The sequence below is a fragment of the Neovison vison genome, chromosome 6 (genome assembly GCF_020171115.1).
Source record: "Neovison vison isolate M4711 chromosome 6, ASM_NN_V1, whole genome shotgun sequence".
Taxonomy (NCBI): Eukaryota; Metazoa; Chordata; class Mammalia; order Carnivora; family Mustelidae; genus Neogale; species Neogale vison.
In genome coordinates, this window is record NC_058096.1 from 209,308,828 (window position 1) to 209,325,447 (window position 16,620).

The window sequence follows — 16,620 nt, forward strand, 5'->3', positions numbered from 1 at the left end:
ACGAAACTTCATTCTTCCCACAACACACCCTTTCTCTGACAAGCACCTGCGGATACTCGGCAGCAGAATCCATCACGTGTTCGAGCTGTCTCATTTTGAAGTTATATTCATTCTTTTTCTGTTCTACTTCCTCCTTCTTCTGGTTCAGCTGGGAGAATTGAACAGAGGTGAGATGATGTGTTAGAAAATCACACCGGGCCCACGGTCCTGTTAAGAACAGGCGAGCTGCCCGAGGTAGGAGGGTACAGATGTCATGTTATTTTGTCAGGACTTCCGTAATAATCTGAAACGCAGCAAGGTATTAAAAGCAACCCAGACCACAGCAGTGTTTACAGCTATAAACACCGCATCTGCCGCTCGTGGCCATGGGCCTTGGTTGCTGTTCTGACCCTCTCGTCTGCTGCTCTCTCACAAACTTTACAGTGTTTAAAAAAACTTGAAGCTTCACAGGTAATCAAAGGGTCATCGAGGAAAATAAAATACAAAACAACAGCCAGCAGAGAGGACAAGAGTCAGCCATAGCCTTGCCCCAGATGTCAGAACGCGCTGGCGCAGGTCAGGGGGCCGGGGGCGACCAGAGAGGCAGCCAAGCAAGCCAGGACCCACGGAAGCAGCCGCGTCGTTCAGAGCCCGCGGCGCAGCCGGCTCTCCTCAGCGCCCGACCGGCCCCGCCTTTCTGTTTACCGGGTCAAGGCGCCGAGGCCCCAGATCTCACCTCGTGCTGAAGTTCTTGGATCAGGGCCTCCTTCCTGCTCATCTCCTCCTGCGCGGACTGCAGCAGCTCCGAGTGCTTCTTCGAGGCTTCCGTGAGCATGTTGAGCTGCTCGGTGGCGTGGGCCAGGTCCTCGCAAAGCATATCCCTCTGTCAGGGGACAATCCCCACAAAGGAAGAGTCCCCTCTTAACTGGGTGCTCCACTGAGGATTTGCAAATTACCCCAACGGGCAATTTTACAAGGTTAAGAAAGTTTTAAGAACTTTTACTTTTTTGGGGGGAGGGGGAAGCTTATGTGCAAATCCATTCCAAAGCAAACCAAGCAGTTAATATTGACGGGAATGGGTCTGAAGAGAAACAGTATGGGAGATTCATACAGGTATCCCTGTTGGGCTTTCATTGCATTCTCCCCCTTTCCCCTGACATTGAACCCTTCCCCTCACCCCCAGGATCTCCAAGTTGATCGCTCTTCCCTTAGGAGGACTCCACAGGTCTCTACCTTACCTGCTGTCTGACCAACTGACTCTAGTCGTTTATACACTGGAAGGTAAGAGCTGTAAAGATGAGGGGTACCTGGGTGGCTCACTTGGTTAAGAGACTGCTTTCAGCTCAGATTATGATCCTGAAGTCCCGGGATCAAGTCCCGAGTTGGGTTCCCTGCTCGGTGGGGAGTCTGCTTCTCCCTCTGACCCTCCCCATTCCCATGCTCTCCCTTTCCTTCTCCTTCTCCCTCTCTCTCAAAAACAAACAAACAGGGGCGCCTCGGTGGATCAGTGGGTTGAGCCTCTGCTTTCGGCTCAGGTCATGATCTCAGGGAGCTGGGATCGAGCCCCACATCGGGCTCTCTGCTCAGCGGGGAGCCTGCTTCTTCCTCTCTCTCTGCCTGCCTCTCTGCCTACTTGTAATCTCTCTCTCTGTCCAATAAATAAATAAAATTTTAAAACAAACAAACAAAACACCATAAAATAAAATAAAATCTTTAAAAAAAAAAAAAAAAAAAAGATGACCGCCCCTCCACCAGTTGGGGGAGGACATGGGCATTCCCCAGACACTGAGACATGGTCATAGGCCATCGCAGTTTCGGACGAGTAGCATGATGGGAAGGAGCAGGAAGAATTAGGAGTCCTGTGGGTTGTGTACATAATCACTATGTACAAAGCATGCAGTCCCTTCCAGGTTAAGAGCAGATCTGCTTACTCTAACTTTCCAAATGTGCATGTTATGTGTACATATGTATATTAACTTATATAACTATGTATGAATTAACATGTACAGTTTAGAGAATACATATATAGGATATATGTTATATACATGTCACATATGTAAATATGACAAGTGTACGTGGGAAAATGTGGATATATCAGGTACATGTGCACATACACAGACACCTGATGTACTACACTTTTCCATGTATTCACTCTTCTATCCTATTTTTTTTTTTCTTAAAGATTTTTATTTATTTGACAGAGAGAGAGAGATCACAAGCAGGTAGAGAGGGGAAAGCAGGCTTCCCACCAAGCAGAGAGCCCGATGTGGGAACTGATCCCTGAGATCATGACCCGAGCCGAAGGCAGAGGCTCAACCCACTGAGCCTCCCAGGCGCCCCTGCAAGCTCTGTAATTCGAGGTTTTTTTTTTACTTTAGCAAGGTTTATTCCTCCCGGGGGAGCATGTCATGCACCTTCCCGTCTCCCTTTCCCCGCAGGGGTGTGTCTATCCTTTTGTGCATCTTCGGACTCCTAAGAGCTCTTGTATGGATTAAGGCAAGGACCTCTTTGTCCTCAGGTGTAAATACTTCAGCGAATGAAGCCGGGAGATTCGGAAAGAGGGCATGTGAACTGACTGTGGGGTGAGTTCCACTCGAGTCTAAGATACTTCAATGTGTAGAGTCACCCTTTCTTTAAGGAAGGAAGAGAAAGCGAGACACGAGGAGCCAAAGAGAGTAAGGAAGGGCTTTTCGGTGAATCATACTGAGCGCACATCATGCAGCTACCCCCACTCACACAGTCGGGCTCCCCTCCTTGCTCTGGTGACAGGCAGTGGCCAACGGAAGATTTAGTCCCCATTTTCTTCTCTGTATAAGACCTTTGGGTGTGGCTTTTGTGTGCCAACTTTTCTTTTCTTTTAAATTTTTCTTTCTTTTTTTAAAAAAATCAAAGTAGAGTTGGCCCTGTGTATGAACTTTTCAACTAGCTTCCTAAAACCACTGCCAGCTCCCGAGGACTGAGCACTCACGAGCTGCCTGGCAGTGGCCTCAGCACTCTCCGCGTATGACCCCGTCTCATCTTCTCCTCTTACGCACGAGGCAGTATTTGGTATCTCTGCTCCAGGGATGTGATGAATGAGGCACAGAGGGAAATGTAACTTTCACAGGGTCACAGAGCCAGGACGCAGACTCCCAAGCAGTCCAACTCCACAGCCCGTGCCCTCACCAGCTTATTACTTGTCTTATCTTCCTTTGACCTGGATTTCACCTGCCTGTTTCATTGTATTTATTCTTTTAAAGATTTAATTTATTTATTTGACAGAAAGAAAGAAAGAGCAGAAGTAGAGAGACAGAGGGAGAGGGAGAAGCAGGCTCCCTGCTCAGGGAGCCCAATGCGGGGCTCGATCCCAGGACCCTGGGATCATGACTTGAGCCGAAGGCAGTGACTTAACAGACTGAGCCACTCAGGCGCCCCAACCTGCCTGTTTCAATCTCCTTGCATTGTATGTGCATTTGCAGCTGCAAGTCCCTTCTGGGGTACAGGAGGTTATAAGTACAAATTACTGGGTATATGGGCTTTGGCTATCTACCCCCACTGGTCCTCAAAGCTCAAAACTAGTATATACAAAATGTATTTCACTAACTTGCCCTAGGCCTCTATTAGTCCATCCCAGGGGTACACAGAACCATCTTTAGCCACCATGGCTGGAGCCCTCGGTGCCCACTCTGATAGCTCCTGTCACCACAGCACCCTTCCTACGGACACCAGCAACTGTCAGCAGTACTTAGGAGGCACAGCTCAATTCTAGCTCGGCCCTCTATCCCCACCAGCACTTCTGGGCCCGATTCTTACAGCTTTGGTCTGTCTATCCTGCCCTGGTCCGGGCCTGATCGCCTTTGGCCTTACCTAAATTCTATGCCACCCAAGTTTCCTAAAAGATACAGGGGACACTTGAGGCCCTCCGTGATAGACTCCCTGCCTCCAGCCGGACATGCCCCACCAACCCCCTTGCTGGAGATGCTCCAACTCCACAAACCCCCACAGCTGCCAAGCTTCCCTTCCCCAGCCAAGTTTTACAAAAAATTTTATCTCCTCTGGGAAGTGCTCTGGAATTCTCCAAGCATCAACACTCCCTTCCTTCCCTTCCTGTGCTCCCAGGTCATTGATTACATCTAAATACATCTGACTCTTACGCTAGATGGCATGTTTGGAGGTAGGTAACAGTGTTTCAATCATTCCTCTGTTCCCAAATGCCAGGCAAGTTTATTTATTTGACAGAGAGAGCGAGCGAGCACAAGCTGGGGGGCTGGAAAGGAGAGGGAGAAGACAGCCCGCTGAGCAAAGAGCCTAATGTGGACGGGGCTCGATCTCAGGACTCTGGGATCATGACCTGAGCTGAAGGCAGCCGCTTAAGGACTGAGCCACCCAGGTGCCCCGAAAAACTTGATTTCCAAAGCAACCACAGAGCAATATACTCAGTGGGTTACCATCCATGTAAAAAAAGGAAAACTAAATGTATATGAGACTTGCCTAAAATATCTCTGGAAGCATACATGAAAGATACGCTGCTTTACATAATTTGAATTTTGAACCATGTGACAGTACGGCTTAATACTAAAAAAGAAAATTTATGCTTACAACCAAAAAATAAAAACTACTTTAACGAAACACAAGAGGCAAGCCTGAGGTTAACCTGTTACCCAGCTCTTTCCCTGCTCCCTGCTGCCGCCACCCCTACCAAGGACACACAGCTTTGCTCCCCTTCGGGAAGAGGGTCAGTTCTAGGAGCTTTCCAGGTGTCAGCACAAATGAATGAAAATCAATCAACTGAATAAAATAGAACAATTTTAATGTTACCTGTTAATGGCCTAACCCTAGGGAAAATGTCTGTAATTATGACTTATTCCTTTAAAAAGCTCTCTGGTTGTTTACAAATAACCTCCCCACACACATGCACATATAGACATCAACGAGTGAAGAAGCAAAAGCGTCAGGGGGTGTCGACATCTACCTCTATGTCCTCCGAGAGGATTCTCAGTCTCAGGGCTTCTTTCAGATCCAGAATCTCCACTTCCTGTTTCTTAATCAACACTTGGCACTCGTCCTTTTCAGCCAAAGCAGAGTTATATTTGCACTGCAAAAAGAAACTTATGATACAAAGAGCTATCTGCTTTACTATGTCTGTCTATCTATCTATCTATCTAAGATTTTATTTATTTATTTGAGAGAAAGGAAGAGCAAAAGCAGTGGGAGGAGGTAAGCGAGAGGCACAGACTGACTCCCGGCTGAGCAGGGAGCCAGACACGGGGCTCGATCCCAAGACCCTGAGATCACCCCCAAAGGCAGAAGGCAGACAGTTGACTGAGCCACCCAGGTGCCCCTCCTGTACTTATTTTTAGATGAGAATAACAAGAAGAGGGCGCCTGGGTGGCTCAGTGGGTTAAAGCCTCTGCCTTCGGCTTGGGTCATGGTCGGGCTCTCTGCTCAGCGGGAAGCCTGCTTCCTCCTCTCTCTCTCTCTCTCTCTCTGCCTGCCTCTCCACCTATGTGATCTTTCTCTCTGTCAAATAAATGGATAAAATCTTAAATAATAATAATAATAATAACAAGAAGGATTCAGAGCTCCAAGGTGATGATGAGATTACCACAAATCATTCAATTAGTACTTGTTGGATGAAGGGATGGAAAAGTAAGCACTTGAAAGGTGAAAAGACATCAAAAAGTCCCATAGGTACGTGAAAATACATCCAGGTTTTTGGTTTTGTTTTTGTTTTTTTTGGTGATCTCCACACCCAACGTGGAGCTCAAACTCACCACCCCAGGACCAAGAGTCCCACGCTCCACTGACTGAGCCAGCCTGGCGCCCTGTCTTATCACATTTTTATCAGGACACTGCCTTTTGCAAACAAAATAGCAAGAGAATAGCAAGCTCCCTTTGTAGCAGACGAATGAGGAATGTGGACAAAAAACCGTCACCTTGACCTGACCTGAGGAGGAAGCACAAACATTCCCCCCCCTAGATATGCGGGAGGGAAAGTAGTTACTTGACGAAAGTAGTTACTTGAGGGGGTCAAAAAGTCCAACAGTGGAAAAAAGTCACTATATATGAGCGTATCTGAACTTAAAATGTGTCATTGTTTTTTCTTGAAGCAATTAAGGAATACCACATACCCTTCACTCCCACAGACCAGGGTCAGTCCGTTCCTCATGAACGGTTGCCACCTGGTACACACCGCTCCTGGGTCAGGGCAATCGGGGCAGGTCCATAGCCCATGCTGCCTCCCAGAGGCACACAGGGCCATAGTAAACTCTCTGTTAAGGGCTGCCAAGCCAAAAACCTGTGGAACTTTGAGTAGCTCTGAAGTGATTTGACCATAGAACTCTGTTTTCTGGTGAAGCATTTGTTAAACTCTTGAGGAATCTGTGAAGTGTGGTATCTCGTTGGCAGCAGAACTTACACTTAAGTCCTTCAGTTCTTGCTTCAGGGTGTCTATGGTTTCGGTTTTCTCACAGACCACAGCTCTCAGCTCCTGGACCTGGATCATAAGGTCAGCTACAACTTCCTGACAAGGACAGAAACAGCATCTTCATAACCAAAAACATTAAGGACATTAAAACAACAAATAGTTTGTCTTTCCTAATGACAATAAGAGAAATCAAATTTATTTTAGCAAAATATGTCACCTATATTATTATAAGTTTGTGTTTTAATGGCTTTATTCTATTTTACTGAATCATTTGCTTTAGTTTTTCTGAATGAATTAGAGGAAGGTATATAATGAATTTACACCTAACTTTACACTTGGACCTATATATTTTGTTTACTTTTCTGGTGAAAATAAACAGCAGGGATTTGACAGTTTGCATTACGGGACTCAGAACCAAGAAGAAAGGGTCCTACTAACAGCATCCTAGTTAAAAGGGGAAGGATGTATTTCAGACACAGTACCATCAGAAGGGACAAAACGATTTGCTCTTGCAGTGACAGGGAGAATTAATTAACTTAAATAGAAGACCTCTTTCTCTGGCAATCTCAGAAGATGAACAAGGCCTAAGTGTCTACGAAAAGCTAGCTGCCAGTCACCCCAGAGGCAGGAGTCTGGACCATTAAGGCATCACTCATAAAGACAATGCACAGGGATGCAGCTTGGGCCTCTGCCAACCTTGTCAGCATCTCTAGACTTCTCCAGAGAACGGATTAGTTTCTCCGTAGCACATAAACTCTCTTCCAGATTCTGAACTTTTGCCATCTGTGGGGGAAAAAAATTATTTTATTTATATTTTTAGAAAAAGAATTAAATCACAAAGTTAACCACACACACATAGAGAGAAAAAAAAAAAAAAAGGAGATGCAATCTGTTTTTCACATTATATAGTGTTCCCTAGGATAACACTCGAAAAGGAGAAGCTGGGTTAAAAGGCGATGATTTTGTGGGTTCCTTCTAGGGGACCACCAACAATGTATGATTATAGCTATTTAGGAATTAGAAAAACAAGTGTTCAAAAATAATACAACCAAGCAACAAATCCTTTTTATTACCAATTTTCGACAGCTGGCAGCTGAAATCACGTTTCTAACACACCTCTTCTGACACCAGGAAGAGAAGAAGTTACAGACCTCCAGTGCTGGACTTAGAGCACAGCTCACTCACCTGCTGCTCACACTTGGCCATCTCTTTCTGTTTCTCCTGACGCACGACCTCAAGGACTTCTAAGATTTCTCTGGAAGGAAAGAATGATCTTTTTTACTCATGACTTCTTCCAAGGGAAACAGGAACCTGTGTGTTTGTACGGAAGAGACTGGATGAACTGCAAGGGAACTCTGTGTGGCACACACCTGGGGAGAGGTGGTGTGTTCCAGCAGCAGTCAGGCGTCTACCCGTTTCTTCAACGACTATTAAGGGAGATCCCATCTTTGTGCTATGAGTTTCTTTTTCTTCAGAGCACTTACGACTTGTGGACCTAAGCACTTGTTTATTACCTATCTCTCTCTGCTAGAATGTAAAACTCATGCGGATGGGGATATATTGCTTACTGTCTTACCTCTAAAGAAATGTTCCGGCATTTACCAGAATAGTGCCTGGCTTATTGGGAGATCACCTAGTATATGAGCAAAGACTAAACGTTAGCTGTCTCCCGGCTAGGATGTATGCCCACTAGATGTATAAACCTCTGTATTCCCAGGCCTAGAGGATAATCTGAGTCATGTTAAGAACTCTACAAGTATCTACTGAATAAACAAATGCAATTTCTTCTCACTCGAGTAATGATCATCCTGTTGGCTGAGGCCAAGAGACTGACAGATATCACCAAGGAAAGAACTGAAGAGAGAGGGGAAGACAGACAATGGCATTCATATTAAGAGATCAGGAGAAACAGAGAGCTAGAAAAGAATAGTAGAGACAGAAATAAAAATCAGTCCCCCCATTCCACTTATAAAATTACTGTGATTTATTTAGAGAAGGTCCTAAGTTCTGATCACCACCCACTGCTACTCGTTTCAAGCTTAAGTAAGTTTCTCTATATACCCTCTTATACAAAAGAATCTGGTATTCATTTTAGAATGGTTAAAAAGAAACTTTACAGGGTAGTAGCAATAAAAAAAAATAACTCAAGTTAATGTTGTAATAAACGATACTCCAGTCAACTAACGGAAAAGATAAATAACACTCACTTAGAACTGTTCTCTTTATCTTCTTCAAATTGTAATAATAATTTGTTATTGCGTTCTTTTTCTGCCTCAAAAAGCTCCACCAAATTCTAAAAGACAACAGTCAGATCAGATTTTAAATAATTGTTACTAACAACGTGTAGTCAACAAACACATCAAGTACCTTCTATGTTGGCAGGCACGAGGGGCCAGGACAGTAAGTTAGGAAGAGGTCAAAACAGGCCTTGCCCTGCACTCCAGGCAACAATCACACATCCAGGACAAAAGCACCAATAACCAATACCTTTCTTAACTTACATTCAGATCAGATTTCAGAGTTTCATTTTCTTTTTTGCAGTTTTGGAGGTTTTTTGAAAGTTGGTCAATTTCAAACTTCATTACTTCTTGTAAGTTGTCATAGGAATCCTGTAGGCAGGCTTTGCTCTCAAGAAGCTTTTCATTTTCTAATCTTTATCAGGAAAACATTTTTACAATGGTAAATATAAACAGTGAATGCAGCTCTGCTAGTCAGATCATCAGCAGTTCCAGTTCTCCCATCTACAGACCATTCCCAACTTACAGAAGCCCGGACAGGTGTAAATTCCTCGTGAACTTGTGTGGAGTGTCCACAGTGCACAAACACAGAAGACACACCGGATCCACCGAGCAGTGTAACGGGAATGGAAGAGGTAGAGTGGGCATGTTAGCCTGTAGCCGTCCACCTCCTCATTCCTCCTTCCGTGGTCTCAAGTGGACAGGCAGAACTGATGGGCAGGTAGGATCACGCATTCATTTTAGGGGGTTCGGGACCGAACCCTCCCTCATGTAAGCTGGGGACTGGCCATTAAGCTGATAGCTCATCTCCATCTATTTATCACATATTCTCTCAACTCTAGGAAGATTTTTTTTTTTTTTTTCTAGGAAGATTTTAAGATGGCAAACGTGGCTTTGATTTGAGCAAGAGAGTAAACCCCTCAGACAGAACAATCTCTTAAATCATATATTATTTCCTGCTTTCTAGGTTCTAACCCCCTCGTTCCTCTCCGCACAGGCTGTGACGCACCCAAACAGCCAGAGCTCAGCCAAGAACTCGTAAACAATGAACCTGACTGTGCACCATCCAAAACAGATGTCCCAGCTTACACATAGGTCATTAGACAGGGATCTATCTCCTTTACCAACCGGAAGCAGGGCAGAAGCAGCAAGTTACAAAGTGGTATAAATCAGCTGCTAAGATAGACATACAGAAAAGAGACAGGAGGGAGGGAGAATGTGTGTGTTTATGATACAAATGTATATATAAAGCAGCCAAATGATTCAGGAAACACAGTGGTATCGTGCTATTTCATGTAGAGGCCTTCTCAGTGCCTTGAGAGCCACAGAGTACAAGCTGCCCACAGAGTGATGCACTCGGTGTCAAGCCTGAGAAACTGAGAAAAATTAAGTTATATCTTATTTAAACAGTGTGGAAATGCTCCGATTTTTAAGACAGAATTTAAGTACACAGCTCAGATACAGTGGCTTCTTAACATTTTAGATCTAGTTCAACTGACATAGAAACATGAGGAAATGAAAATCCAGTGAGATCAGTGACCTTAAAAAAAAAAAAAAAAATCACAAAAAATTAATTTACAACAGAGCCAAGATGAGAGTCAGGGACTCAGATGTTAAAAACAAATGCCATGTGTCAGAAAAAATGACATCGCACCACAGATGACAAACGGCCACTTGCCAGAGCCTTGGTGTTGGAGAAAGAGCGCGGGGCAGTGGAGGGCATGCTGCCTTGGCACACACCCCTGTCCTATGGGGAAGGAGTCATTCACATGGCAGGGATGGGATTTTCAGAGGATGCGAACAGATTTTTATAAGAAAGCTCTCAATTTTGAGAATGCTATGCTCAACTTTTTTTTTTTTTAATATTTTATTTATTTGACAGACAGAGACCACAAGTAGGCAGAGAGGCAGGCAGAGAGAGAGGGGGAAGAAGGCTCCCCGCTGAGCAGAGTGCCCAACTCAGGGCCCTATCCCAGGACCCTGGGATCATGACCTGAGCCGAAGACAGAGGCTTTAACCTGCTGAGTCACCCAGGCGCCCCTATGCTCAACTTTTTAAAGCCACGTCGGGCAGGCCCAGCAAAAACATGTCAATGGATGGATGTGGTCTGCAGATCTCATGTTTTCTTCCTCTATTTGAATTCCTTATGTATGCAGATTGAAATCTTTGCCATGTATCTCACGCTCACAGTATCACATGTCAGATGTCCACTATTAAATTATTGCCACAGACCCATGAGATGGTATCAAAAACACAAAATCGTTCTACAAAAAGTTGAAATGAGCAAGAAAAAGAACAGTGAAAACAAACAACTTACATCTGTCACCCCTTTGTTCAAGGTTACCAGCCCTGACTCCCACCAGCCTCTGGCGAGTCACTGTGGACAACAGTGACAGCTACTGATCCGGTCAGCCTTCAACTGCCCCTACCTCCAGGAAGAGCGTACCTTTCCCTCTGGAAAAGGCTCATCACCTATGTTGGGCCTACGCCACCTCAAACCCTTGATGAGTGACTGACTGGTCCATAAGCAGATGACTCCAGCAAGAGCAATTCTGATTTTCCCTGGGATTGATACATAGCTTCTGGGCGAGAGAATTTCATTGCTGGATGAGGCAATCTGTTCCCTGTCACGTAAAGGTGGGCCCTCAATAGTAGGACAGAATAAGGGCAACATACTGAGGCAGGCAGAGCAGGGACTGAGAGAGGGAGAGATAGAGATAGAGACAGAGACAGACAGAGACAGAGACAACGTGCATTGACAATATCTTTTGAGACTCAATCTAGTTTGTTCCCGAAATCCAAATCACCTCTAGGCCTCCTCAGTATTGTGCGCCAGTAATTTACTTTTTTGCTCAACTAGTTTGGGTTGGGTTTGCAGCTCCTGCACGGCAAGCAGGCCTGGGCTGCAGGCCAACCAGGAAAGGGGACACCGTCACAGAACAACTCTACCTGACACTGTCCAGTTGTAGCTGCGCGTGCGTGTGTCGGTCAGAAAGGCTACTCAGTTCCTTCTCCTGACTCTCTCTGAATGAACTATACTCCAGTTTCACAGAAGACAGCTCCTTGTCTGCAGAATGAAGAACGACTCGCAGGTCATGGACCTCACTTTTCAAGACTAAAAAACAAACAAAACAAATACTCAACGGGTTTCTTTATATCAAAAAAAAAATTTTTTTTCAAACAGTAGGCAAATTAGTTCAAAGGGTATCTTTTTTTTTTTTTTATTTTAAAGATTTTATTTATTTATTAGACAGAGATCACAAGTAGGCAGAGAGGCAGGCAGAGAGAGAGGAGGAAGAAGGAACCCTGCAGAGCAGAGAGCCCGATGCGGGGCTCGATCCCAGGACCCTGGGATCATGACCTGAGCCGAAGGCAGAGGCTTTAACCCACTGAGCCACCCAGGCGCCCCAGTTCAAAGGGTATCTTCACACAAAGAGCAAAAACAAGTTGAAGAGACCAATTTAACAACCAAGTGTTTGGTTCCGAGGAACATGGAAATTATTTTCTTCCCTCCCTCTTAGGATTTTTGATACATTTCTATGAAAAAGGGAAGAGTTAACATCTGTCCCTGATTTGCAGGTCACCTGACTGTTCTATGCTTCTCCCATGGCACGTGCATGAAAACTCAACATAAGGGAAAGAAATCAAGAGACTTAGCATATTTTAAGTGACCTGATCTTACTTATTGAAAACTCCTTGGTAATATACTTCTCGAAATGGGTTAAATGCTTCTGGTCTTCTAAGGAAACTCCAACTGGAGGTAAAATTAGGTAACTCTTTAGAGCAAAGGAAACACAACAGCTGTCTTTTGTCGGCTCTATTATAAACTGCTGCAAACACTGATGATAGAAGAAATACACTGAAATAACTGGGAATCAAGTGATACTCCCACCTTTATGGATATGTACAAATATCTAATTTATGCTCTATTTTGTTACTATCAAAACATTATTCATCTTGTGATTTCAAGACATTTCATTTTCAAAGCAGTATTAAAACTTTCAGCCAACAGCTCGATCACTTGTTTGTGAGCTGTTCTGGTGCAAATTCCCCTTTATGATATATGACAATTACTTACCACTGTCATGCAGACTCAAGTCTGGTCACCTAATTAAAAACAAACAAAAGTACTAGGATGCCTGGGTGGCTCAGCAGGTTAAGCCTCTGCCTTCGGCTCAGGTCATGAGCCCAGGATCCTGGGATCAAGGCCCGCATCAGGCTCTCTGCTCAGCAGGGAGTCTGCTTCTCCTCCGGCCCTGCCTGCCTCTCTGCCTACTTGTGATTTGTCAAATAAATAAAATCTTTTAAAAAAATAAAATAAAAAATAAAAAACAAAAGCAAACAAAAAAAAACAGGGGCACCAAAAACACAGGGGCAAGATTTATTCATAGGAATCAAGATACTGAGTTAAGGTATTCAGATCCCAAAGCTCCCACTTGTGGGTATAGCTCAGGGGTAGAGCATTTGACTGCAGATCCCAAAGCTCCCACTTGTTCGAACTTACAGTCATTCTTAGTCTGAGTGTCCCGAAGCTGCATTTCAAGGGCATTCAACTGTGAGAGATGCTCTTGCTGCTGTCTGACCCAGTCAGTTCTTTCTGATGAGAAAAGCTATGAGAAAGAGATACATTTACTAGAAAAGGAACACTGGCATGCTAAGATACACTCCAAATCATTACCTATGTCTTGTTTTAAAAATCTAGTTTAAGGGGCGCCTGGGTGGCTCAGTGGGTTAAGCTGCTGCCTTCAGGTCATGATCTCAGGGTCCTGGGATCGAGTCCTGCATCAGGCTGTCTGCTCAGCAGGGAGCCTGCTTCCTCCTCTCTCTCTCTGCCTGCCTCTCTGCCTACTTGTGATCTCTCTCTGTCAAGTAAATAAATAAAATCTTTAAAAAAAAAAAAAATCTAGTTTAAGGTCTCTGATAGGAGTAAACTGGCCATTGCCATCAATTACAGTGAGGATGACCATCAAAGGGAAGGATCACTGTAAGTAAGCACCTGGGCCGTCCGTCTTGTCTCGTTCCGAGCTAACAACAAGGTGCCTCTGTGCTATCGACAATGGGAAGCTAGAATTCAGACTAGGGGTGTGTGTGTCATCCTCGGAGCAGTGTGTGAAGTGACACAATAAAGAATACAACTCAAATAAGCATTGATAAAGGCTCTGCCAAGTTGCTTTCGTCTCACGATACTGTCGCTTTGAGGGTTTGGCTCATGTGTGTCCTGGGGCCGTGATCTGGGTCTGACCTCCTGCGACTGCAAGGAGTGGTGTTCCAGCTTGTCAATGTGCTGCTGAAGCTTGACGTTCTTATGCTCTTCCTCATCCAGCTTCGCTTGAAGGGCAGTCATCTGCTCCTGCAGCAACACAAACACTTCTTAATGGAACTCTCAAACATTCCACTGTCTCTTCTGCATTAGAAGAACAAAAAATAGGGGTGCCTGGGTGGCTCAGACGGTTAAGCGTCTGCCTTTGGCTCAGGATCCTGGGATCAAGCCCCCCATTGGGCTCCCTGCTCAGCAGGAACCCTGCTTCTCCCTCTCCCACTCCCCCTGCTTGAGTTCCCTCTCTGGCTGAATCTCTCTGTCAAATAAATAAATAAAATCTTAAAAAAAAAAATTTAAACCTCACATGGACAAAGATATCAAAGGTCACTCTGGAGTCAGAAAACAATTTCAAAAGACTGCACTAATGACTTCTCATGTCTCAGAATTACACTGCGGTCCGTCAAAATGGAGAATTGAAACACAAAGTGAAAAGGTGATTAAAATTAAATGGGTTCAGTCCTAGAGCCATCCTGAGACTTCTAAGGCTGCATGTGACTGACTTTACCAGAATGCTCTCCAGACCTTGGAAGGGACAAAGTTTTGGAATTTGAGGGTGGTCTGGCTCACTCTAAGTTTTACTAGACAGCAGAAAAACGTTTAAAAAAAGGAAAAAAGAAAGAAAGAAATCCAAATAAATAAATAAATCACCAAATAAATAAATAAGTCACCAGAACTCTGGGATAAGAACATTTCAAATGTTCTTTCAAATATACCAAAAACTGTCGGAAATTTGATCTATAAGATTCTCTCCATTATTTTCATTTTCTTTAGCACATACAGTACTGTGCCATATCAACCCAATTCTGGAACCTGAAGCTGGTGGCAGGCAGACAGGTCTCTTCACATGTTAGAGACCCTATAGCCTGAGGAGGCTATAGTGTGGGACTTGCTAAATCCTGCAAATGACGAGAGCAAAAGCAGGCTGATTGTGAGGCCAGGGGCTTTCACACGCCCATATTTAGAAACACAGGCTTAATACTACATAGCTTTGAACACTACAAATGAGAGTTGAAATGGTAAGGGAAGTCTGTTTTCAATGAACGTCTAATGACTCACGTTTTTGTAAACCAAAAAAAACAAACATTACCTGCACCATTCTAAGCTCTTCAGAAATGGCCTCAAAAGCTTGTTCATTCATCTCAGGTGGAACTGGCTCGTTCAAGATATTATCATCTAACTCACTGGAACTCTGAGTGCCCGCAGGGCCAAAGTTCCCCACATCAGGGCTTAATTTTGATACTGGTCGAGACCAAAGTTGATAAGCCTTGGTTGGTGTAGTTATAATCTGTAGCAAAAAGCGATTATGAAACAGCATTAGCACATGTGAACAAAAGAGCAAAAGTATTTACTAATTGTGTGAACGGAAAGGATAAAATTGAAATTCTAATCATCAAAAGAGTATCCTCAAGAGGCAACTGAGAAATGCCTAAGTTGAAACAAATATAGCAATTTAATGTGGTCTCAAGCAAAATTCTAGTAAGATTGTTAAAACTGAAACTTAATAAGCTGATTCCAAAGTTCAAACAAAGAATAAAAGTTCAAGGAAAGACAATTAAAAATTTAGGAAGACTTCCCTGACCCACATAAGAATACATGATAAGGGTACAGTCATTAAAACAGTGATCAGCATACAAATAGTTAAATAGGACACTCGAAGAAAATACATAGAAAAAGTGATTTATATGTGGAAAGTTCAAATTAGCGAGAAAAACAAGGACTATTCAAAGTTAAATCCCTATGTAATACCATTTAGAAACAAAAAGGCAGGGGCATCAGGGTGGCTCAGTCGTTAAGCCTCTGCCTTCAGCTCAGGTCATGATCCCAGGGTCCTGGGATAGAGCCCTGCATTCGGCTCCCTGCTTGGTGGGGAGTTTATCTCTCCCTCTCCCACTCCCCCTGCTTCTGTTCCCTCCTTCTCTAATAAATAAATAAAATATTTTAAAAAAAGGCAGATGAACTAAACATCTCAATGTAAAAAGAAAATTATAAAAGTAGTTTAAGAAGTAGAATATAGGGATGCCTGGGTGGCTCAGTTGGTTAAGCAGCTGCCTTCGGCTCAGGTCATGATCCCAGCGTCCTGGGATCGAGTCCCGCATCGGGCTCCTTGCTCGGCAGGGAGCCTGCTTCTCCCTCTGCCTCTGCCTGCCTCTCTGTCTGCCTGTGCTTGCTCTCTCTCCCTCTCTCTCTGACAAATAAATAAAGAAAATCTTTAAAAAAAAAAAAAAAAAAAGAAGTAGAATATATTGGGGTGCCTGGGTGGCTCAGTGGGTTAAGCCTCTGCCTTCTGCTCAGGTCATGATCACAGGGTCCTGGGATCGAGCCCCACATTGGGCTCTCTGCACAGCGGCGAGCCTGCTTCCTCCTCTCTCTCTGCGTGCCTCTCTGCCTACTTGTGATCTCTCTCTTCCTGTTGAATAAATAAAATCTTTAAAAAAAAAAAAAGTAGAATATATTGATGATCTTGAGAGTGTCTTTAAAAATACATAAGGGGCGCCTGGGTGGCTCAGTGGGTTAAGCCGCTGCCTTCGGCTCAGGTCATGATCTCAGGGTCCTGGGATCGAGTCCCGCATCGGGCTCTCTGCTCAGCGGGGAGCCTGCTTCCTCCTCTCTCTGCCTGCCTCTCTGCCTACTTGTGATCTCTCTCTGTCAAATAAATAAATAAAATCTTTAAAAAAAAA

General features: G+C 44.3%; 1 protein-coding gene across 1 annotated transcript in view; it reads right to left on the minus strand.

Moving 5' to 3' along the window:
* The window catches only part of KIF15 (kinesin family member 15), a 73,019-nt gene that overhangs the window by 10,503 nt on the left and 45,896 nt on the right, over positions 1–16,620 (minus strand). Inside the window, exons 17-28 of the mRNA XM_044253761.1 lie at positions 15,030–15,227; positions 13,865–13,972; positions 13,127–13,232; positions 11,572–11,737; positions 8,887–9,037; positions 8,593–8,678; positions 7,571–7,640; positions 7,082–7,168; positions 6,377–6,481; positions 4,931–5,053; positions 716–862; positions 47–148 (exon numbers count right to left, since the gene is read on the minus strand). Of these exons, the coding sequence (XP_044109696.1) occupies positions 47–148; positions 716–862; positions 4,931–5,053; positions 6,377–6,481; positions 7,082–7,168; positions 7,571–7,640; positions 8,593–8,678; positions 8,887–9,037; positions 11,572–11,737; positions 13,127–13,232; positions 13,865–13,972; positions 15,030–15,227 (1,449 nt within the window). The remainder of the gene's footprint in view (positions 1–46; positions 149–715; positions 863–4,930; positions 5,054–6,376; positions 6,482–7,081; positions 7,169–7,570; positions 7,641–8,592; positions 8,679–8,886; positions 9,038–11,571; positions 11,738–13,126; positions 13,233–13,864; positions 13,973–15,029; positions 15,228–16,620) is intronic.